This window comes from Onychostoma macrolepis, chromosome 09, assembly GCF_012432095.1.
Source record: "Onychostoma macrolepis isolate SWU-2019 chromosome 09, ASM1243209v1, whole genome shotgun sequence".
NCBI lineage: Eukaryota > Metazoa > Chordata > Actinopteri > Cypriniformes > Cyprinidae > Onychostoma > Onychostoma macrolepis.
This window is the reverse complement of record NC_081163.1, coordinates 29,298,723-29,323,816: the sequence shown is the minus strand read 5'-3', so window position 1 is coordinate 29,323,816 and position 25,094 is coordinate 29,298,723. Positions and strand designations below refer to the sequence as shown.

Genomic DNA, 25,094 nt, shown 5'->3' with positions numbered 1-25,094 from the left:
CGATATATATCTCTGGTGTAAAAATGAAAATTCATGTCAAAATTAAGAATAACAAGGGCTCTGACAAAAACTGCCTTCCCTGGTGTTGGTTGCACTTCTTACTCTTGTCTTCCTCCATGCATCCATCTTCAATAAGGGTAATATAAAGAGAGAGAGTTAAAAGTGGGGCCACTGTATGCTTCATGATTAAGCCAATGAATACTGTACTAGAGCTAAACAGCTTGGGGAAATGAAAGTATTTGCCTTCAATAATTTACATGTTCGAGATGTATGTGTAATAGAATAACCTCTCATAATTCTTCATTCATTCTTTTCTGATGACTAAATCATAACCTACAAGAGGTGACTATTCAATTCATCATCTAATGCACATCAATTGATTAATTTAAAAAAGCACAATGTATATAATAAGTGTAAATAATGTAATAGTCTTCATGGCTCCATTGTAGAAGTTGTTAAGAAGGCCGCAACTATTTTAATGAAACGATAACACTAATAGCCTATTATAGGCACACTCATTTCAATAGCCTATTGAAATGTCTCAGTTTTTGTCCTCCTAATCTTGTCCTATGTGACAGTATCTTAATCTTGGCCTATGTGACAGTAATTTCCATTAGTTTTAATTTACAGTACAGTGCAGTGCAAATGAAGGCATAAAACATTAATTTAATTAATCTTTTAATCAAATCAGAGTTAAACTATTTTTTGGCAAACAAAGGGGTTTACTATTAAAATTAAAACATGGAATAAATAGCGTATTGTGTGATTATTCTTTTAATCAAAAGTTGTAATAATTGTTGTAGTAGTAGTAGCTAAAACAAACTTTAATTTTGAAGGGTTGCCATGAGGACCTTTTAAGTTTCTGTAGCCTATGTATATGATATGACGATAGTTTTACTCAAATGAAACGGTCAAATGCTCATGAAGTAACTCTCAGAGCAGTTCTGGGGAAGTTGTTCATGTATTTATGGCCTCATTTAGTGAGACTGCAGATGCTGAAAACACCGCGAGCGTCACGCACTTCAGTAACTATGTGTCTAGTAAACAAAACCGCGCGTCTGTGCCATTCACATATACAGAGACACGCAGAACATGCAGGATACATGTTTAAATAGTCTTTTGTGGCTTAATATTTACAGATACTAGTCCATAGCACGAGTCGATCTAAGTGTACTGACCTACTTTTGATTAATTCATCCAAACTTTGACAAATTCCGTAACATCCCGCGTTAAACAGTAAATTCCATTTACATGACTGGATTCCGCGATTCCGTCTGCATTGTCCCCATCGCGGAAACCATAAATAGATAATATTGAGGTGTTTTGCAACTTCAGTGTAGTGGATTGTGATTTATTGCAACTTCAGCAACGTCTGATGCTGTCTTTGAGAGACAACTGATGCTTGATCACTGAAGCAAGCAGCTCCAGTTAGCAAGCGCTTTTGGTGTGAGAGTGCAAAACTTTCCGTGCCTTTAGCCTTCCACGTTGGTTGGTTGGACTCGTGACTCCCAACAAATCAGATGAGCAGTGGGCGGAGATTGCTCGCCCACAGAGTGGTGAGTTCCGACAGGCTGCATCAGAGCCAAATAGCACGTTTCAAAATGTAATTATTTTATCGGCAAATCGGTTTGGAAAATGACCGATACCGATAATCATAAAAATGCTTAATATCGGCCAGGCCGATTATCGGTCGACCCCTACATACAATGGTAAAGGGTTCCAATTTCTTGTTTACATTTTAAACAACACACCTGGTGTTTTAATCGTTCTCTTTTGTCCACTTTTCTGATCTAATATCACGAAATAAGCTTGCAGAATTTACATATGAAACTGAAAGGAGACAACAGAAAACGATACGAGAGTAGCAGCTTTCCTTTCTTCTCTTGCTCAAAACTCTCAAAACTACCCCAAACTCTGTGAGTTTGTGTTATAATCAGGACTGGTTAGAGAACATAGTGCTTTGTACATTATTTTATACTTTGAAGCAAACTTATGATTTCAGGCAGCAAAGTTTATATCCTGTCTAGCTAGCGCGTTTCAACAACACGTCCCGTAATGTTTTAATGTCCTTTGTGGAACACATTCGACCACGAGTGTCTACACTATGAAAGAAATCTGGTCAAATGAGTTTTCAGCTACCTCTGGAAGTGATCGAAAGTGGACGAGCTCAAATAATTTCATACTCCATTTACACCTGTAATTTAGGATTGTCCACTTGTGACTGGATCAACAAAAATGCATCTTAATACCATGTGTAAACAGGGCCTCAGATAGAGATATTGGTAACACTTTACAATAACTTAATAATATTTACTTTGTTATTAATTATAACTACACAAACCACAAAATTAATAACACCTGCCAGTGGTGGCTCAGTTGAGAACATTTACAAGTCACATATATTATATTTAATTTATTTTATTACTTATTTTAATATATAATATATATTTTATTTTTTATTGTGTGTGTGTGTATACAGGTATGTGTGTGTATACAGGTATGTGTGTGTGTGTGTATATATATATATATATTAGTGCTGTCAATCGATTAAAAAAATTAATCGCGTCATGGACTGTGATTAATCATGATTAATCACAAATTTAAAATACTAGGATTTACCTGTAAATGTGTTGAAATAAAGAAATGCATGACAAACTAGTTTAAGGAAACATAACCTTTCACACCTCCGCCAGGTATGAGACATAATCCTTATTATTCTTTTATCATTATTCTTTTGTTTTTATTCAGCCATTATCAGCCTTTAAACTGGCAATAAAATGTTTACCAAGCCACATCGCTTCAATCCCAGTATACATTTACCCAACTATTATCAAAAGTATTTCTAAATAAATACAACAAAACATTTTGGCCTTGGATGAAATGCGGAAGAAATAATCCTACTCACAATAGCGATTTAAGTAGAAATACCGGACGAATGCCTTGAAATATATCATCTGATCGATGTCTTGAAGTGTGGCAATCAGAGCAGCGAATAATTGACTTGGTCCGTTGAATTATTAGAAAAATAATGCACACCGGTGTAACGGCCACTCCGCTTCGTGTCGTGACCTCATCACCACCTCGGGTGTGCATTATTTTTCTAATAATCCAACGGCCCGTCGTCAATTATTCCTTAGATATAATCTATAGTGGCTGTTGTCATGTTTATTTCTGCTGTGTAGAAGCCTTAATATGTAACGTTATGCTCTGGCTGAAACTCACATTGTTTGTGATGTTACAACCGCTTCTCGGTTCTTAAGTTGGCAGGTATACATTTCAAGTATAATACACATTAGTAAAAGGATCTATTTTAATTTTTATTTGTCTATATACACTTTGGGCAGCCGTGGTACATTAAAAAAGTAGCCCAAAAAAAACGCAACCCACGGCTCTGTATTTTTTTCCCCGACTGTATTTTCAAAATTTCCCACTTGTGCCGTTACCCTGGCAACACTGGTGCTGTACCCTCATCACACAATGACTACGTTTACATGCGCACGAATATTGATTATTTCCAATAATCAGAGTAAGGACTTAATCGCATTATGATGTTTACATGTCAGGAGCAAAGCTCTTACTCCCGTTTACATGCAATTTCCATTATTCTTATTATTCGCTAAGAATTGTGGTTAATTTTTTTACTGCCATTATTCACATACCCCACTGGACAGCACAAATGATGGACTCAGAAAGAACAGTTGGTGGCTGTTTTAATTTATTTACGTCTAATATAATGATTTTGTATGGCTGTATTCCACGCTTTTTCGGCTCCATAGAAATGTGATAGAATTTGTTTGTCGCGTTCTACTCGCCGTTTCTGGATGAGGGTAAGGAACAGAGACTGCTGGCAGCTTGTGTTTTCCTCAGAATGCGATGCTTTCTCCCCCTTCATCGTTTCTAATCTCCGTATTACAGGTGCGTGTCACGTTATTCATGTCACAAGCGCATGCGCACTTTGGTCAGAGCGGCAATACTGTGATTAAGGTGTTTACATGCCTGTGTAATTCGATTATGCTTGCTGCGATTATGAGTTTAATGGTATTATTTAGATCGAAGTATTGCGTTTACATGAGGTAAAGATTAATCGCAATAATCAAAATCTCATTATAATCGCATTAAGAGTGCGTTTACATGGACCCTCTTAATGCGATTATAATGAGATTTTGGCGATATTGCGATTATGCTTTACCTCATGTAAACGCAATACTTCGATCTAAATAATGCGATTAAGCTCATAATCGCAGCAAGCATAATCGTATTAACATAGGTGGCGTACGCCGATTTTAATCGAAATACACAGGCATGTAAACACCTTAATCGCAGTACTGCCGCTCTAACCAAAGTGCGCATGCGCTTGTGACATGAATAACGTGACGCGCACCTGTAATACGGAGATTAGAAACGATGGAGGGGGAGAAAGCATCGCATTCTGAGGAAAACACAAGCTGCCAGCAGTCTCTGTTCCTTACCCTCATCCAGAAACGGCGTGTAGAACGTGACGGCAGCGTAGGCAAACATATTCCATCATATTTCTATGGCGCCGAAAAAGCGCGGAATACAGCCATACAAAATCATTATGCATTAGACGTAAATAAATTAAAACAGCGACCAGTAACACTGCTCTTTCTGAGTCCATCATTTGTGCTGTCCAGTGATATGTGAATAATGGCAGTGAAAAATTAACCACAATTCTTAGCGAATAATAAGAATAATGGAAATTGCATGTAAACGGGAGTAAGAGCTTTGCTCTTGACATGTAAACATCAAAATGCGATTAAGTCCTTACTCTGATTATTGGAAATAATCGCAATATTCGTGCGCATGTAAACGCAGTCATTTTCGCCGAAAATTCCGTGATGGGCTCACAGAAGGCATCAGCCGTGGTCCATGCACGGATTCACTGGTTTCCGTGCGTGGAGCACGGCTGATACCTGTCACTGACTTACATTGGTATCACTTCTGTGAGCCCATCACGGAATTTTCGGCGATTCCGTGATGCCACCACAGATTCGGGGTTAATTAAATCCGTGAACATTACACGGAATTCTGTGAGATCATATTGCACAGAGACTGCTGGCAGCTTGTTGTGTTTTCCTCAGAATGCGATGCTTTCTTCCCCTCCATCGTTTCTAATCTCCGTATTATTACAGGTGCGTGTCACGTTATTCATATATGTCACAAGCGCATGCGCACTTTGGTCAGAGCGGCAATACTGCGATTAAGGTGTTTACATGCCTGTATATTCCGATTCAAATCGGCGTACGCCATGTTAATACGATTATGCTTGCTGCGATTATGAGCTTAATCGCATTATTTAGATCGAAGTATTGCGTTTACATGAGGTAAAGCATAATCGCAATATCGCCAAAATCTCATTATAATCACATTAAGAGGGTCCATGTAAACGCACTCACTGATAGATGACCTTCCGCGCTGCAATGACGGGAAGAAGTTGGGGTCAAAGCTTATCAAACGATTATTTTGCGTTAAAAAAAATATTAACGCGTTATATACGTATATATATATATATATATGTATATGTGTGTGTATATATATGTATGTATATATATATATAATATTTACTTTATTTCATCTAAAAATAAGTAACATTTATTTCCCAATCTGTAAATGTTTGATATGTTGGTTTTGATCTAATAGGAGCACACTAAAGATGAGCTGGATGCGTGGAAAATCGTTCGGGTGAGTGAGGATTTTCGAGTCATTGCTCTCGGCCTGCCTGTTCCCCGATACAAAGGAAACCCGCTGGATCCACCTCTCCGCTCCCGCTTCCAGGCCAGAGACATCTACTACCTTCCCTTCAAGGTGCTTTCAGACACAGAGAAGCATGTTATGAATTTGAGATGTACTGATAAATGTATAGTGTAACTAGCGTCCTGCCTCTAATGGTTTATGTTTCTTAAAAGGACCAGCTAGAGCATCTATACACAATTGGACCAAATGTGCCTCCTGAAAGGTACAGTGGTTTTCAAACATGGGTTTTCATCGGACATATTGTAGACTGAATGCTGAAACGATTTTCTCCCATTTTAGGTTGTCCCAGCTCTTGTCTTTCGCCACTACACTTTGTTCTCAAGAGTCTGCCAGCTTAAGTCTGCCTGATTTCCCTATGGACAATCTTCCATCTGCCCTCGCAGTTCTAGTGAGTAGCAGAATGCATGAAGAATCCTACATAAAGATTCATAGTGAAGTGTGTAATTTATGCATCACTTAACAGAAACAAATGTAATTTAACATTGAGAAATATTATAAATGTGATTGTGCTGAAATTTAATTTACATTTGCAGAGGCATTTGATTTGTAGGTATGTATTTGTAGATATGGTTGAAGATGATTTGTATCTGTTGCAGAACCTGTTCCCGATGCTGTCAGCGCAGCAGCTGGTCCAGAGACTTTACCCGTATGAGGTCATGCTGGGAAAGGAAGGCCGTACCGCTGTAGAAGGGGTGCTCAGTGTAAGTTTCTCCAATGATAGGGAGCTCACTCTCACGTAAAATAATAATGGGGTTGTGTAGCATAGTAGATAACCTGGGCTGGTAACTAGTGCTGGGCAATATAGCTGAAATAAATTACCCAGCAGTAGTTATCAGTCCTACTAGTTAATTAAAAATAATAATAATAATAATAATTTGTGCTGTCAATGAATGAAAAAATAACTAATAAATCACATTTTTCTATAATTAATCACCATTGTGTTTATATTTCCATAATTTCACATTGAATCTCCAAATTAATGTTGAAACAACATAAAGATGTTATATTTTAAATATGTCTTTAATGGCATCTTTTTACCAAGTAGCCTCTTTTTTAATGAAGAACAGTATCATTGATACCAATACTGGTACTTAAGGGAACTTAATCTTAACATAAACTGTAAATTATATATATATATATATATATATACAGGTGCTGGTCATATAATTAGAATATCATCAAAAAGTTGATTTATTTCACTAATTCCATTCAAAAAGTAAAACTTGTATATTATATTCATTCATTACACACAGACTGATATATTTCAAATGTTTATTTATTTTAATTTTGATGATTATAACTGACAACTAAGGAAAATCCCAAATTCAGTATCTCAGAAAATTAGAATAATACAAAGAAAGGATTTTTAGAAATCTTGGCCAACTGAAAAGCATGAAAATGAAAAGTATGAGCATGTACAGCACTCTATACTAATACTTAGTTGGGGCTCCTTTTGCCTGAATTACTGCAGCAATGCGGCATGGCATGGAGTCGATCAGTCTGTGGCACTGCTCAGGTGTTATGAGAGCCCAGGTTGCTCTGATAGTGGCCTTCAGCTCATCAGCATTGTTGGGTCTGGTGTCTCTCATCTTCCTCTTGACAATACCTCATAGATTCTCTATGGGGTTCAGGTCAGGCGAGTTTGCTGGCCAGTCAAGCACAGTAACACTATGGTCATTGAACCAGCTTTTGGTACCTGTGGCAGTGTGGGCAGGTGGCAAGTCCTGCTGGAAAATGAAATCAGCATCTCCATAAAGCTTGTCAGCAGAAGGAAGCATGAAGTGCTCTAAAATTTCCTGGTAGATGGCTGCGTTGACTGTGGACTTCAGAAAACACAGTGGACCAACACCAGCAGATGACATGGCAGCCCAAATCATCACTGACTGTGGAAACTTCACACTGGACTTCAAGCAACACGGAATCTGTGCCTCTCCACTCTTCCTTCAGACTCTGGGACCTTGATTTCCAAATGAAATGTAAAATTTACTTTCATCTGAAAAGAGGACTTTGGACCACTGAGCAACAGTCCAGTTCTTTTTCTCCACAGCCCAGTTAAGATGCTTCTGAAATTGTCTCTGGTTCAGAAGTGGCTTGGTAGCCCTTTTCCTGAAGACGTCTGAGCGTGGTGACTCTTGATGCACTGACTCCAGCTTCAGTTCACTCCTTGTGAAGCTCTCATAAGTGTTTGAATCGGCTTTGCTTGACTGTATTCTCAAGCTTGCGGTCATCCCTGTTGCTTGTGCACCTTTTCCTACCCAAATTCTTCCTTCCAGTCAACTTTGCATTTAATATGCTTTGATACAGCGCTCTGTAAACAGCCACACCTTTCAGTAATGACCTTCTGTGACTTACCCTCTTTGTGGAGGGTGTCAATGTTCGTCTTCTGGATCATTGCCAAGTCTTCCCCATTATTGTGGTTTCAAAGAACAAGAGATACCCAGAATTTATACTGTAGGGATGGTCATTTATTCAAACTCAAATGTAAATATTCTAATATTTTGAGATACTGATTTTTGACTTTCATGAGCTGTAAGCTCTAATCATCAAAATTAAAAGAAATAAACATTTGAAATATATCAGTCTGTGTGTAATGAATGAATATAATATACAAGTTTCACTTTTTTAATGGAATTAGTGAAATAAATCAACTTTTTGATGATATTCTAATTATATGACCAGACCCTATGTGTATATATATATATATATATATATATATATATATATATATATATAAAAGCTTAAAAAAAACTAAAGCACCTATCTAATTAAAAATAATCAAGGCGTTTTTTTCCACACTCTTTCACTAAATTATAGGGTTCCTACGGGGTTAGGAAAAGTATGGAATTTGATTTAAGTATTTTTCAGGTCTGGAAAAGTATGGAAAAAAGAAAGCAGAGTATGAAAAAGTATTTGTGTTTCCAGACTGTGCCCATATTTAGTTTTTTTATAAAAGAAAATTAAGAATTTATCAAAAAAAAAAATTATTGTACAAGTCAAAGTCAAAATATGACTGAATGAATTCAAGGTGCACTTTTTCATTATGCAAAATTGCAGGTTATAAGCATTTTGGGTTTCTTCTCACAATATTCTTAGCACCGTATTACATAGCCCTAAGAACCTTTGCAAAAATAAAAAAATAAACAGACTTTTATGTGCGCACGAGAAACTTGGCATATAGCACAATGCACATTGAGCCACCTATTGTGCCATCAGCCCATTTTGCGGTGTGGTTTCTTGGCCTCCACAAAGTATGCGTTAAAGAAACCTAAGGCCTTGAAATATGGCATACTGCCCTAACAAAAGCCAAATTTTAAACACATTTTTACAGTACCTGTCTTTTTTATAGACCTTTGAACTTGGCAAATTTTATGCCATCAGCCCATTTTGTGTCATGGTTTGTGTGCCACCACAGAGCATGTGTTAAATTGGACATTATGCCTTGATATTATATGATATTATACTACCATAAGGAAAGCCCAATTTTGAGCAAATAGATATGTTAATTCATGTGCATCCATGCTCTTGTTTTATTCATAGCAAGATGGCAGGGATGCACAAAGGAAATAGGTAATATAAAACTATAAATTGTAATGTGCAAGCATGCAAAAAAAATCCCATACGCATGTGAATAGTTTCCTGAGGGCACACAAAAGTTTCTTGTGTAAATGTAAAAGTCTTTTTTATTTTTTTTGTTAATTATTTTTTAGGGGCTCTGTATGTTGTTACTTTAAGAAAATCAATGAAAAAAAAAATAAAAATGAATAAAAATATTTACAGATTACTGTACTATATACCAAATATAAAGCTGAAAATAATTTGTTAAATATGGTCTGAAAATCTACTGAGAGGTTTAGAAATTTGAGTGTGGACCCCTCACACAAGAATGGTATTTAATCCTGTTCTTTTGTATGCACTGATATAACAATACATATGTTCAATACAATAAACAACAATATTTACCCATATGTAGTTTTAAATAAAATATTGTAAAATATGAAAAATACCACAGGGGTTTTCTGTGAACATTTTTGATAGATGGAGAATTTTCGCTTGATTATTTGAAACAAATAGCTCGACTGAAATGAATGAACTTATCAACGCTTACACCATTTTCCCCTTCTAAATCAGAGATGCTATTACATTTGTAAGTCACGAGGCTAGAAAGATACTTGTCTTGTGTCAAGCTCAAAATCACATATATAATTTCCACTAATAGAGACTCTGTTCTCAGAGGTTTGAGTTGACTGATGGGAGCACGAAACCTTCTCCGACTGCAGTGCTGAGCGTTGAGTCTGTGAATGGAGATCATGCAGAACAGGCAGCTGTCACCCTCAACATAGCCAACCAGAACATCACCTTTCAGGTCAGGACGCAGCCATGGTGGTCAATCTGCTTCATGCTTTATTTGGAAATCCAGATTAGATGAACCGTTTCTTCTCTCGAAAGGAAATGCTGTGGTTTCTCCGCAGGTTCCTTCAGGGACGCGGCCAAGTCGCCCACCCAACAGCAGTCCCGCTTTCATCGGCACCCCCACCCATGACCGCCTGCTGGCCGAGATGATGCAGTCCCACCTCGTTAAAGACATTTGTCTGATCGGGGCCAAGGTACACAGGCAACTTCCTGTGGCCACCCTCATTGAGCAAATGCACTTTGAACTAGAAACTTGATGTGTTTCAAACAAGAACAATAGCTCACTTTTCATACTGCCTGTTAAGGTAATGCAGGAAGATCATCGGGGTCTTCTGTGTGTGCGTCATGGCTTGCGTTCTTATTTAAGTGAGATTAGATCAGATGAATAATGTACATCATATGCTTGTTTGGTAATAATGCCTTGTGGTTTGGCTAATGCCGTTTCTTATTGTTTTTTCAGGGTTGTGGCAAATCCGTGATTGCAAGGGAATTTGCTGACATGCTGGGCTACAGCATTGAACCAATTATGCTTTATCAGGTAACGTCAAAACATAAGAAAATAATAAAAACTAATCAGTCCCAAGAAGACAAATTGGTAACATTTTAAAGGAAGGATCAAAACAAGTTATGCTCTATGCCACAGATGCGTTCGATTTCAACACAAAACGGTTGTGTCTCAGCTGTTGTCAAATGTAACTTAGTTTATTCTAGCAGTAGTTCTACACGTTACTTTTTGTGGTAATGTGTCACTGATGCTGTCAGTAGAGCTCTATTTGAATTGAACCTGAAATGTTCCTTTAAAGTTGCGTATTTTTTAATGGCGCACTAGCAGTCATCATATATTTGAACTGACACCTAGTGGTGTGGATGAAGCCTCATTTAAAAATAGCAGTTCATAACTCTTCAATTTTGCGTTTTGGTGAATTGGTGGCAAATTGTACGAATCTCATTCGTATGTTTTTGTGTGATGTGCTTATCGCTGATGGCTAAGTTAAGGGTTAGACCGTAATGCTTAGTTTTTTTTTTTGTGAGGGGGGGATTTGTTTGTTTGTTTTTTTCTTAATTTTTTTTACAGCTCAAATCATTCAAAATTCAAACAAATTCACCACCAAAATGTAAAATAATTGTTTCCTTCTAAAATTGCGCTTTTCAAATCGTGCAAATTTATACAAATTCACCAACCAATTCGCAAAAATGTAGATTTGTTTTAATTTTTTTTTCCTAAAAAGCAGATATTTCATATGACTCAAACCATCCAAATTCATTTCAATTTAAGACCATTATTGGCAAAAATGTGAAATACTTATATTTTCTTCTAAAAATATCATTTTTTTTCCCCTAAAGATCTTGTTTTTGTCTCTATATGAACTCATACAAATTGACCACCAATTTGCCAAAATGAAAATCTTTTTATTTTATTTTTTCTTAAAAAACCTGTGTTCATATGACTTAAACCATACAATTAATTCATACATTTTCACAATCGATTTGCCAAAGTTGTTTAGCTTATAGTTACATTTCAAGCTATGTTTTCTATAAGATTGGCTTAGATCAAATACCAACTGTGCAATTTTTTTTAATTATTATTATTATTTTTTTTTTTACATTTAAATTGCGAGACACAGGGCAGTGGTATCAAAAATGGTCTAGAGATGCATTTTCAAAGTCGTCCATCTAGCATGTCTACATTGCAGCTTTTCAATTTTACCTTTAACCTGGAATATTCTTTTGTAAAATGCAAAATGTTCCCAGTTGTGTCTTCCTTGAACCCCTTTCTTTTGCTCTTTTTTGTTTGGTTCTCTAAATGTACCTTCGCATCACATGAGCATGGTTTTGTGTTTGCTCAGTTGTGTGCAGCTGTGGACAGTGAGGTTTTCAGATGAGTGTTTGGGTTTTTGGGGGAAAGCTCAGTGTTGTCCTGGGCATCAGCACACAGAGCCAGAGGTCATGCACCACAGGGGCCACAGATCTCCCTGAGTTTCCATCAGCAATCATTAGTGTTTTTAATATTTGTGATTCTTGTAAGACCACACAAAATATTTTTGAGCTTCAGGCCTTAAATAGCTGTGTTCTTGGGTCGTTTCTATTCTGGGATCAGAGTCATGCACTGTCCTTGATCTCCCCCAGTTATCATTAACCGCATTGGCCCTATTCCGCTGTTAGAACATGAAATCTAGTGAGCTGTCTACGTAGACAGCCTTTTAAGGCATCATAGTTGTGCTCCCAATGTCAATTCTGTTTAAAAACGCAAATGCAACATGACACTAAAATAATACAATAAACATTAACTAAATATAAAAAGTCAAAACACCCTAATGTACATTACTGATATCAAAAATAAGAATAAATAAAACTATTTAAGTAATCATATGTGACGTGAGACTTCTGTAAATGTCCTTGTACTTTTTTTAACACTAATTATACAGTAATTCATCACTTTACTCAAAAATGACAAATTTGACAGTGTTAATTTTACAGTAAAACATATAAATACTTTTACAGTGTTGAAGTGAGCTTTGTGAGCATTTGTTACTTGAAGCCTGTATATAATGCATTATAAAAGTATTCTTAATGCATTAATTATGTCTCATAGTTCACCATAAAATGCATTATGGTAATTATAACCACAGTTATAATACATTGTAATACTTCAGTTTTACACCTTTAGAAAGTACAGTGCATTAAAACGCATAATGAACAACCAATTTTATGTGTAGCAAGGAATCTGCAAATATTCTAATGTATTTTAACTTTGTTTACAATTATTTATGATGCATTACGAATGCCTTTATTATGCATTATACAAAGTATTAGCAAAAAAAGTTCTCAAATGATTGACTACTTTGGATTTTTTTTATTCAATTCTGTGCAGCACAAATGAAAAAAAGAAAAAATTCTACCCAATTATTTGACTATTTTAGTGTTTCTTCATCACAAGAGATTTGAAGAAATTTAGCATTACATCACTTGCTCACCAATAGATCCTCTGCAGTGAATGGGTGCCGTCAGAATGAGAGTCCATACAGCTGATAAAAACATCACAATAATCCACAAGTACCCCACATGACTTCAGTCCATCAGTTAAGGTCTTGTGAAGTCATATTAACGCTTCCTCCAGTGAAAAAGTCCATCTCCCGTTGTCTTCTCTCATCAAAACCCACTGACATTTGTTTACAACTGTTTTGGTCTGTTTTTGTCTTGTAATCTGTGCATATTTCTCTCCTGATTCAGACGAGACAACTTTTTCACTTGAGAAAGCAATATTATAACCTATAGAGGACTTACATTTCAGCTGGTAGCAACAGTTTCATGTTAAAAACATCTTAATGATGGATTTGTCACAAACACACTGCTTTTTGCTATACTGGAGTGGTGTGTATTACTTGTGGATTATTATGATGTTTTTATGAGCTGTTTCTACACTCATTCTGACAGCACCCATTCACCCATGCAAGTGATGAAATGCTACATTTCTCCAAATCTGTTCTGATGAAAAAAAAACTCATCTTGGATGACTTGAGGGTGAGCACATTTTCAGCAAGTTTTCAAACTTTGTGAAAAATGTTCACTGAGACTTCAGACAAAATGTAGTGAGGAGCTGATGTGAAGGGCTCTTGCTGCATGACCAGCGGCCGGGTGCTTTTCACACCAGCTGAGCGACCCGTCAGCATCTGGGTCTGATCGCAGCATGCTCGTGTTTTGATGCACCTCATACAGACTGTGAAGAGCCGCTCAGAGCAGAGTGTAAACATTAGCGCCGCAGGTAGTAAAACACTGTGTGCGTGTGTGCGTTTACACTGGAATGTCGGGAATTCCTTTGGCTCAGTGAGAATAGAGCAGGAAAAGGAAGCTGTCCGTGCATCATGCTTAAGTTATTTTTGCCCGGTGAGAGCAAGAGGTCATAGTGTATGGGGAAAAGAGGAATTTTGTAGCGCACTTCATCTTGTTAGCCCTCTGAAGCCCTTTTATGAACTCGTGTGGGCCTCTGCTCGTCCCTGATGACATACAGTGCTCTCAGTTGTGGAAAAAATACTACGTCACAAGCCAGAAAAAGAGTCTTGGCACTTGCTTTGACAAGCAATGATGTTTTGTGTCTTGTGTTTCCTCTTGTTATGATAGTTTTGTTCTCCCTGTGTAGATTCACCTTTAGATAACTTTTCAATGTTTTCCTTGCCTTAAAAGTTAATGGGAATTTTCCTCAAATAATTTTGCAAACAGTCTTAGTGGAAAAGTTCAACTGATCATATTTTCATAATTGAATGCTTTAAGTTTAATTTAGTCTATAATAATAAAAGTAACATATTAACATTGACACATGGAGCTTTATATATGTGAAATTAATATTATGTACTTAGTGTATATATGGTATGTTGAAGATTGTGGTCCAACGGTCTGAGGGGGAAAAAAAAAAAACAGACCAGTTATAAAATGAAGAAAAAGGTAGAACAGACCAGAAAATGTACAAAACCACATACAAAAATTAAATTAATTGAACATTTTCATTTCACACCATATTTATTAAAAAAGTTGCCAATATATTGATCAATCACTACTAGAGATCATGGCACAGCCCTTTGCTTAAATCTTAAGTCATGGTGGATATATTGTATGATTGCACAAAGTGTTTATGAATGATTGACCTCAGATGCACTTGTAAACCCTGTATACACACACCTCTGTCCTTCTTTCACCCCTGCCTCTCTGTCAGCGCACTGCAGGATACACTAAATGACAGGCGTTGCCTCTCTCTCTGTGTGTGTGTGTGTGGTAGGATATGACTGCACGGGACCTCCTCCAGCAGAGATACACCCTGCCTAATGGAGACACGGCCTGGAGGGCCTCCCCGCTAGTCACTGCTGCTCAGGAGGGCAAGCTGGTGCTGCTGGACGGCATCCACCGTGTCAACCTGGGCACTCTGGCTGTGCTTTCCAGGTCAGTCTCAATCCATACTACACTTACTGTGCTTAGCCTCAGTCTAGAGGCTTACACTGTAACACTCCTAACCCAGTGTGATGCAATCTTTTTTATCGTCCATCGTCCAGAATGGTCTGAATTCACATTTAAATTTATTTATTTAGCAGACGCTTTTATCCAAAGCGACTTACAGTTGAGGAATACAACAAGCGATTAATCATAAAGAGGGAAATTAACTCAGGAAGCGCTCATAATACAAAGTTTCAGAAATTGTTCAGAGTAGCACAAGCTAGACAAGGAGGGATTAAATAAAATCGAAAGCAAAGTTTTTTTTTAAATATTAGGATGCAGTCAAATGTTGACAAGAGATGAGTTTTCAGCTGTTGCTTGAAAATTGTTAGGGATTCAGCATATCTATAATATTATCATTAGTAGTAGTAGTACTACTACTAATAATAGGAGTACTAATAATAGTAATTCTTATTATATTTATAATTATGATAATTTGAATGTTCATTATATGAATAAATTAATACTACTAATTCTGCTTCTACAACTGCTAAAAATAATTCAATTATCATAATATCAATAAATTAACATTATTACTACACCAACTAATTTTTACTTATTTAATTACGTAGTAGTAGTAGTTAGTAGTAGTAGTAGTAATTCATTATAAGGAGCATTTAAATTGTAATAAATTATTATAAAGATTTGAATTATTATTATTATTATTATTATTATTGACAATAATAATAATTTATTTATATAATGAACATTTAATTGAACATCACTGGTACTACTAATACTACTACTAATATTAATTTAATAATAATTCAAATGGTCATAATAACAATACATTATTATTATTATTATCATGAAAATGTGATTTGTTATTATAAGTAGTAGTTGTAGTAGTAATTTATTGATATGAACATTTGAATTATTGTTATAGTTATTACTACTGCTGATAATAATAACAACATTTTTTATTATGAACATTTGAATTATTATTAGTAGTAGTAGTAATAGTAGTAGTAATTTTAAATGTTCACAATATCAATATTGTTCACAAATGTTGATAATATCAATATTATTATTATTGTTGATTATAATTTTATAATAGGTGGACAAATTAGTTGATACTGGAAACTTGCTGTATCAAGCCTGGTTAGGACACAGTGTTTTATCTACCTCTCTTCATAAATGTCTATTAACAATTTTTGGCACAATATTTTTTCTATCCTTTTATTTTTGGTCTTTTGGCAGTTTTTTTCCCGTCTTGGTGAACACACTCTTGGTGTGAAAAAACCCAGCACTGCTATTTCTGTGCTTGTGTTTTTCACTTTGGAGCAGATTGCTGATCATCACTCTCTCGCTGTAGTGCTTGATTTGTTCAGAGATTAATCTGGCCTGTCTACCGTCTCAGGTTGCTGCATGACCGCGAGCTGGCTCTGTATGACGGGACTCGACTACTGAGGTGGGACCGTTACCAGACTCTAAAAGACGAGCTACAGCTCACTGACCAGGAGCTGCAAGACAGGTAATATTGTAATCAAACAATTGCATAAATCTGCTTAACTAACTCACACTTACCCTAGCTTACTGTTGCAAAATGCACAGATGATATTCTATTGTCTTCGGGTCATTTTCAATGACTATAAATACCACAGTTTGTTTATTTGTTTGTTTATTAGTTTATTTATTTATTGTTTGATTGTTTGTTTTTGGTTGTTTGTAATGGAACCAGACATTGTGACATTATCAAGAATGTATAAACACAGAATAAACACAGTAAAAGCAAATTTAAAGTTGTTTATTAAAAGGTTAGTTCACCCAAAAATGATAATTCTTTCACTATTTACTTCAAATGCAAAGTCTTTCATTCATCATAAATTAAAGGGTTAATCCAACCCAAAAATAAAATTTTGTCATTAATCACTTACCCCCATGTCGTTCCAAACCCGTAAAAGCTTTGTTCGTCTTCGGAACACAATTTAAAATATTTTGGATGAAAACCCGGTAGGCTTGTGACTGACTGCCAAACAATTAACACTGTCAAGGCACAGAAAAGTATAAATAACATCTTCAGAATAGTCCATCTGCCATCAGTGGTTCAACCGTAACGTTATGAAGCTACGAGAATACTATTTGTACCAAAAAAATAAAAAATAAATTATTGAATAACGATTTTATTCAACAATTTGTCTCCTCCGCGTCAGCGTAACGCCATTTTGGAGAATATCCGCTGTATGCAAATAGCGTATGCTGTTCGCTCTTCTACGTGTATTTACGCTTTGATTTGAACGAAAACAGCGTATCCGGTATGCGGTTGACACAGAACAGCGTCCAGCGGATATTCTCCAAAATGGCGCTACGCTGACGCAGAGACGAATTGTTGAATAAAGTCGTTATTTTTGTTTTGTTTTTTTGCGTACAAAAAATATTCTCATTACGGTTGAACCACTGATGGCAGATGTCTTTCATACTTTTCTGGGCCTTGACAGTGTTATTTACTTGGCAGTCAATGAGACAGTCACAAGCTTCCCAGTTTTCATCCAAAATATCTTAAATTGTGTTCCGAAGACGAACAAAGCTTTTACGGGTTTGGAACGACATGGGGGTAAGTTATTAATGACAAAATTTTCATTTTGGGGTGGAGTAACCCTTTAAGATTTTTTTTATATTAGCTCATTATTTTTGTCTATATATTGAAAGTCCAAGCAACCAAAACTTTCAAGCTTAAGAAAGTTCATAAAGACATCCATATTACATTTAGTCATTTAGCAGATGCTTTTATCCAAAGCGTCTTACAAATGAGGACAATGGAAGCAATCAAAATCAACAAAAGAGCAATGATATGCAAGTGCTATAACAAGTTAGCTATAAGTTATAGTCAGTTAGCTTAACGTAGTACACGTAGCAAGTTTTTAAAAATTATATAATAAATAAAAAGAAAACAGATAGAATAGAAAATGAATAGAGCAAGCTAGTGTTAGAGGCCTTTTTTTTTTGCTTTTGTTAATTGTATAATAAATAAAAAGAAAACACACAGAATACAAAAAGATTAGAAAAGCTAGTGTTAGTTTATTTATTTATTTATCTAAAAGGGACAAGTTCCACCAGGAGGGAACATTTAATGTAAAAGTCCTTGAAAGTGATTTTGTGCCTCTTTGGGATGGCACAATAAAGCGATGCTCACTTGCCGATCGCAAGCTTCTAGAGGGCACATAAGTAGTGAATTTAGGTAAAGGGATGCAGAGCCAGAGGTGGTTTTGTAGGCAAACATTAATGCCTTGAATTATATGCGAGCAGCTATTGGTAGCCAGTGCAAATTAATGAACAGAGGTGTGACGTGCATTCTTTTTGGCTCATTAAAAATGAATCTTGCTGCCGCGTTCTTGATTAATTGTAAAGGTTTGATAGAACTGGCTGGAAGACCTGCCAAGAGAGCATTGCAATAGTCCGGCCTGGACAGAACAAGAGCTTGAACAAGGAGTTGTGAAGCATGTTCCGAAGGAAAGGGCCTGATCTTCTTGATGTTGAATATAGCAGGACCAGGTAGTTTTAGCAACATGGTCTGAGAAAGCCAGCTGATCATCAATCATAACTCCAAGGTTTCTGGCTGTTTTTGAAGGAGTTATGGTTGATGTGCCTAACTGGATGGTGAAATTGTGATGAAACGATGGGTTTGATGGAACCACAAGCAATTCTATCTTGGCAACTTGGATTGAGTTGAAGGTGATGGTCCTTCATCCAGCAAGAAATATCTGTTATAAATATATGCCATATGTTCATTAAAAATCCTTATGAATCAATCAGTTTTATTGAAGTCCTCTGAAGAGAGACAATTGCTTTATATGATGATACTCAAATTCCATTATTCTAATGGTTTTGCTATAATTAAAATGCATTAATATAATTTATTTAATATATGTGGATTGTTCCTAGGTCTCCATTTAAGTTGGATAAGCACATAATGGCCTTTGGACCGGTCTGAGGCTCTCGTTAATTTATAAATGTTTTTATGTCCAGCTGAGGTAATGCTTTTAAGAAGCGTGCCATTGAGATGAAGTACTTGCGTGCGGCCGGTGTTCTGCTTGGTGTTTTAGAAATCCCAGCACCTATCATTTCTCATGAGCGCTTCATCCATCCATTGGTCTCAGTGCCAGCAGCAGTTGCAGAGTGTTAACTGTTGCTGTGGCTTGGCAGTGCACCACGATCATGGAACAGACTGGGAATCTCACGCTAATCAACACCTGTATGTGTTCGCGGGGGAGATGTGAGAATTCAGCACATTCATAGCAGCCCTTCTTTATGTCTCTCAGCAGTCAGATGATTATGACATATCCAATGTTTTTTAGCTGACTTTATTAAAAGGATAGTTCACCCAAACATTTAAATTCAAATTACATGCATAAAGTAAGGCACATGCTATTTGTATTAGGTAAAAATAGCATGAATAAGTATTTTCTATGTAATAATTAGTAGTTAGATGCTATTCATACCTATTGCTAATAGTTGCAGATACAATCTGTATCTCCAGCTCCATGTTGGTGCTTCTTCTCTTCAGCTCACCCCACTCATTTTCTATAGGGTTCAGGTCAGAGGACTGGAATGGCCATAGCAGAAGCTTGGTTTTGTGCTCAGTGACCCATTTTTGTGTTGTTTTTGAGGTTTGTGTTCGGATTATTGTACGGTTGGAAGATCCAAACATGGCCCATTACAAGATTTCTAACAGAGTCAGTCACTTGTTGATTTTTTATCTGTTGGTATTTGATAGAATCCATGATGCCATGTGTCTAAACAAGATGTCCAGGACCTCCAACAGAAATATAGGCCCACAACATAAAAAATACAGCAGTATCTTTCATTGTACACATGGGGTACTTTTTATCCCTGTGTTCACCAAACCCGTCTTGAGTGTTTGCTGCTAAAAAGCTTTCATCTGACCATAAAAGCTTGTCCCATTTGAAGTTCCAGTCGTGTCTGGTAACTGAATATGCTGGAGTTAAATTTTTCTTGAAACCCTCCCAAACAACATGTGGTGATGTAGGTGCTGTTTGACAATTTTATTTTAAGGTTTTCTGACCCCGAGACTCAACTATTTTCTGCAATTCTCCAGCTGTGGTCCTTGGAGAGTCTTTAGCCACTCAAACTCTCCTTCTCACCGTGCATTAGGACGAAATAGACACACGTCCTCTTCCAGGCAGTTCTTAACATTTTATGTTAATTGGAATTTCTTAATTATTGCCCTGATGGTGGAAATGGGAATTTTCACTGCTCTAGCTCTTTTCTTAAAGCCACTTCACTAATTTGTGAAGCTCAATTATCTTTTGCTGCACATCAGAAATATATTCTTTGTTTTTCTCGTTGTGATGGATGATTAAGGGAATTTGGGCTTTGTTTTTCCTCCATTTTATATTTCTGTGAAACAGGAAGCCATGGCTGGATAAGTTCATGTTCATAATCACCCTGGAGTGCTCAAAATTGTAAATATGAATGGGAATATACTTCAGAGATATTTTACTCATAAGAATTTCTAGGGGTGCCAATAATTGTGTACAACGTGTATTTGAGAAAAACATTTATTTCATAATGATATTTCCCCCCATTTTAAATTCTTATTATGCAATGAAAGGTCAGATGTTTGTGAATTTTTTTAAATGAAAGATCAAAAGGATTAACAATGCAGATAAATTTTCACAGCCGCCTTTGATCATATTTACCAAGGGTGCTGATATTTTTGGCCATGACTGTATATGTATACGTGTGTGTGTGTGTGTGTGTGTGTATGTATACACACACACACACATATATATATATATATATATATATATATATATATATATATATATATATATATATGTATATAACAACTGTAGTATACATAGTAGTAGTAATACATTTACATTTACATTTACATTTATGCATTTAGCAGACGCTTTTATCCAAAGCGACTTACAGTGCATTCAGGCTATACATTTTTTTGTATCAGTATGTGTGTTCCCTGGGAATTGAACCCACGACCTTTTGCGCTGCTAACGCAATGCTCTACCACTGAGCCACAGAAACACTGTGGCTAACACAGTACTATTAATAATGGTATTAATAGTAATGCAGAAACATTCGTTTAACAACGTAAGATGTAACATAAAATTGAATATACAGTATACAACTGTATATTGTATACAACATAACTGAAATAATTTTATTCTTAGTTTTCAATGAAAAAAAAAATCAAATATGAGATACCACAGAGAATTAACTTCCAAAAACTATACATTTAGTAGTACTTTACTGTAAAATGACATGATATGTCCTCTTATATCTATTGCAGTTATTCGCCGTACATATTAATGGTACTTACTGTTAGCCAATTAACAGTACGTTTTTTTACTATAGCATTTTTAAAATTACAATAATTTATTTTTACAGCATTACAAAAGCAATGGGACATGAAAATTGAATTAATGTATTGTATTTGGGATCATTTGGGGTAAATAGGGTCAACCCCCAAAAAATCGTGTTTTTGCGAAATCTAAAAAAAATCCTTAATAGACCACATTATTAGATCATGTTAGACATTTATTTTAATATACTCTCAAGTTTTTATATAAGCAAGCTTTTAGTAAGAGAGGTCCATATGATATTATGTGCTTTGAGATCACTCAATAAGTCCATTTGTCACGTCCGTTCTCTGTCTCATTTGACCTGAAGCGGCGCAGTCATGAACACTCAATGAAAACTGAATGTTCTGATGCCTCACACAAAGCCACATAGGAGGTGTTGATTAACCTACTGTGATGCCATCTCTATAGAGAGACTCTATCTCAGGACAACAAGCCTTGTGACAGCGAGTCTAGACCGAGTGTCCATGTCTGCGAGAAACACTGAGTTACGATGAGATGCATTTCAGCCCATGACAATGGCTGCTTTCATCTCCAGACCGCAATAACAGGAAACTGCCCACCAGACGGTCCAGCTCAATTTAATCTGAGGGCTGATTTTATAGGTTTTGTCAGTTAGCACCATCACACTCGCTGTTTATTTCAGTCTGTCCCTACTTGCCTTCAGATGTGTAATTTAAAAGTGGTTGAGAGATTTTATGCCACAACATTTCGTTGCTATGGTGCATCATTTTTTTGGAGAGTTAAAAAGCTAAAGTTTTTAATAGTTTAAATCTTGTTTTGTAATATAATAACACTGAGTATGACTGCTAAATTTGTTTACAGCGTTCAGTGTTGTTTTAGCATTCATGTGACTTTTTCAGATCAGATAATGTACTGGCTGTTTTTTTCCCACTAAATAGTTTAGAGTGTTTGTGAACTGCATCAACCGATTCATTAAATTGATCTGATTCAAATGAACAGTGCATTCATGAATGTACTTGGTTCACATTAATTTCTGTAAGTGTAGGCCACTTGTATCCTGAATTTAAAAAAAATTTGCTGTAAAATAAAATTAATAGTAGCTGCAGTAGTGGTATTAAATACTCATCTTTTATTTTACATTACAAAAGTGTCATTACTAATAATGTATTTATTGCTCAAATTTTTATATTTTATTAAAATAATAATAATAATTAGTTTTAGTATTAGTATTATTCATATTGTATTATTAATAATATTTTATTATTATTATTAGTAGTAGTAGTAGTAGTATTAAATACTTATCTTTTATTTTACAATACAAGTGTTATTACTAATAATTTATTTATTGATTAAATTTGCACATTTTAGTAGAATAATAATCAGTATTAGTATTATTAATATTTTATAATAATTAATATTATTAGTAGTACTTGTAGTATTAAATACTCATCTTTTATTTTGCAATACAAATGTCATTACTTATAATTTATTTATAAAATTGGTATATTTTAGTAGAATAATAATATGAATATAATAATAATAATTATTATTATTATTATTATTATTGGTAGTAGTAGTATTATTAGTAGTTGATTTGTAATATAGTCAGCAACAACAAGTGACTATAATGGCCTGAGACAACCGAAGTGAAGGGTTATTTTAGAATTATTTTAAGTTTGAGGTTTTTCTCTGTATTGACTTTTTCCCTAAAATCAACTGTAACTATATTTTTTTAAAGCTGATATTTACAAACTTTTCTTCCCAGGGTGGTATGCCCCCAGACCTCCTCTATGGGTGTTTGCATCTTTGCTACATTTTCCACCCTTGATGAGTTTTCATCCCTGTTCATGAGACTTTAAATATAGCACGATTCCTGTACTTTTCATGAGACATTTATAGTGCCATTGCATTCCTTTTGAAACTCAGTAGCCCCAGTCTCAATTCATACCAATTACTGAAAAGAGTGACCAGCATTTCTTCTTTTGTGTTCCACAGAAGAAAGAGAATCATACAGGTTTAAAATGGCATCAGAGTGAGTACGACAATCAGTGTGTCTTATTGTCTGTTGGCCGTCTGCAAGGATCAGCAATCAACTTTTGAGAGGCTGATTCATCATGTCCCACTATTCCAAAGTCTGTAAATGCTTCTTCACATTTCCTTTTTTCATGCAGTTTGAGTCAGTTTGGTTATTATTGTTCTGTTGAAATCTAAAACAGGGTTATTGTAGTTAACAAAAAGTAAAACCATAAAAAAATGGTTATTTGAAATACAACCCGAATTCCGGAAATGTTGGGACGTTTTTTAAATTTGCATAAAATAAACTAAAAGACTTTCAAATCACATGAGCCAATATTTTACACACAATAAAACATAGATAACATAACAAATGTTTATGTTTTTATGCACAAAATGAGCTCATTTCAAATTTGATGCCTGCTACAGGTCTCAAAATAGTTGGGACGGGGGCCTGTTTACCATGGTGTAGCATCTCCTCTTCTTTTCAAAACAGTTTGAAGACGTCTGGGCATCGAGGTTATGATTTACTGGAGTTTTGGTGTTGGAATTTGGTCCCATTCTTGCCTAATATAGGTTTCCAGCTTCTGAAGAGTTCGTGGACGTCTTTGACGGATTTTTCATTTAATGATGCGCCAAATGTTCTCTATAGGTGAAAGATCTGGACTGAAGGAAGGCAGGCCAATTCAGCACCTGGACTCTTCTACTACGATGCCATGCTGTTGTAATAGCTGCAGTATGTGGTTTTGCATTGTCCTGCTGAAATACACATCATCTGGAGGGGTGCATATGTTGCTCTAAAACCTTTATATACCTTTCAGCATTCATAGTGCCTTCCAAAACATGCAAGCTGCCCATACCGTTTGCACTTATGCACCCCCATACCATCAGAGATGCTGGCTTTTGAACTGAACGCTGATAACATGCAGGAAGGTCTACCTCCTCTTTAGCCCGGAGGACACGGCGTCTGTGATTTCCAACAAGAATGTCAAATTTACACTCATCTGACCATAGAACACTTTTCCACATTGAAACAGTCCATTTTAAATTAGCCTTGGCCCACAGGACACCACGGCGCTGTTCACATATGGCTTCCTTTTTGGCGGATTGTGTTTACCGACAGTGGTTTCTGGAAGTATTCCTGGGCCCATTTAGTAATGTCAATGACAGAATCATGCTGATGAGTGATGCAGTGTCGTCTGAGGGCCTGAAGACCATGGGCATGCAACAAAGGTCTTTGGCCTTGTCCCTTATGCACAGAGATTTCTCCAGTTTCTCTGAAACTTTTAATGATGTTATGCACTTTAAATGATGAGATTTGCAAAGCCTTTGCAATCTGACGTTGAGGAACGTTGTTTTAAAAGTATTCCACAATCTTTTTACGCACTCTTTCACAGATTGGAGAGCCACTGCCCATCTTCACTTCTGAGAGACTCTGCCTCTATAAGACATCCCTTTTATGTTACAGACCTGATGTCAATTAACTTAGTTGCTAGATGTTCTCCCAGCTGAATCTTTTCAAAATTTCTTGCTTTTTCAGCCCTTTGTTGCCCCCATGTCAACTTTTTTGAGACCTGTAGCAGGCATCAAATTTGAAATGAGCTCATTTAG

The 25,094-nt window shown here is 36.0% G+C and overlaps 1 protein-coding gene across 6 annotated transcripts in view; it reads left to right on the top strand.

Moving 5' to 3' along the window:
* vwa8 (von Willebrand factor A domain containing 8) overlaps positions 1-25,094 on the top strand; it is a 126,786-nt gene that overhangs the window by 16,265 nt on the left and 85,427 nt on the right. For 5 of the 6 annotated variants that reach the window (XR_009272791.1, XR_009272792.1, XR_009272790.1 and 2 more), the window contains exons 6-14: positions 5,659-5,823; positions 5,925-5,974; positions 6,052-6,160; positions 6,369-6,473; positions 10,004-10,135; positions 10,242-10,376; positions 10,643-10,720; positions 14,954-15,114; positions 16,526-16,639. Coding sequence is in view for 3 of the 6 variants with exons in the window: in XM_058786841.1 (XP_058642824.1) it covers positions 5,659-5,823; positions 5,925-5,974; positions 6,052-6,160; positions 6,369-6,473; positions 10,004-10,135; positions 10,242-10,376; positions 10,643-10,720; positions 14,954-15,114; positions 16,526-16,639 (1,049 nt within the window). In the remaining 3 variants the exon portion in view is untranslated. Of the gene's footprint in view, positions 1-4,694; positions 5,151-5,658; positions 5,824-5,924; positions 5,975-6,051; positions 6,161-6,368; positions 6,474-10,003; positions 10,136-10,241; positions 10,377-10,642; positions 10,721-14,953; positions 15,115-16,525; positions 16,640-25,094 lie in introns of those variants that run through there. The other variant, XM_058786843.1, reaches the window with a different exon arrangement.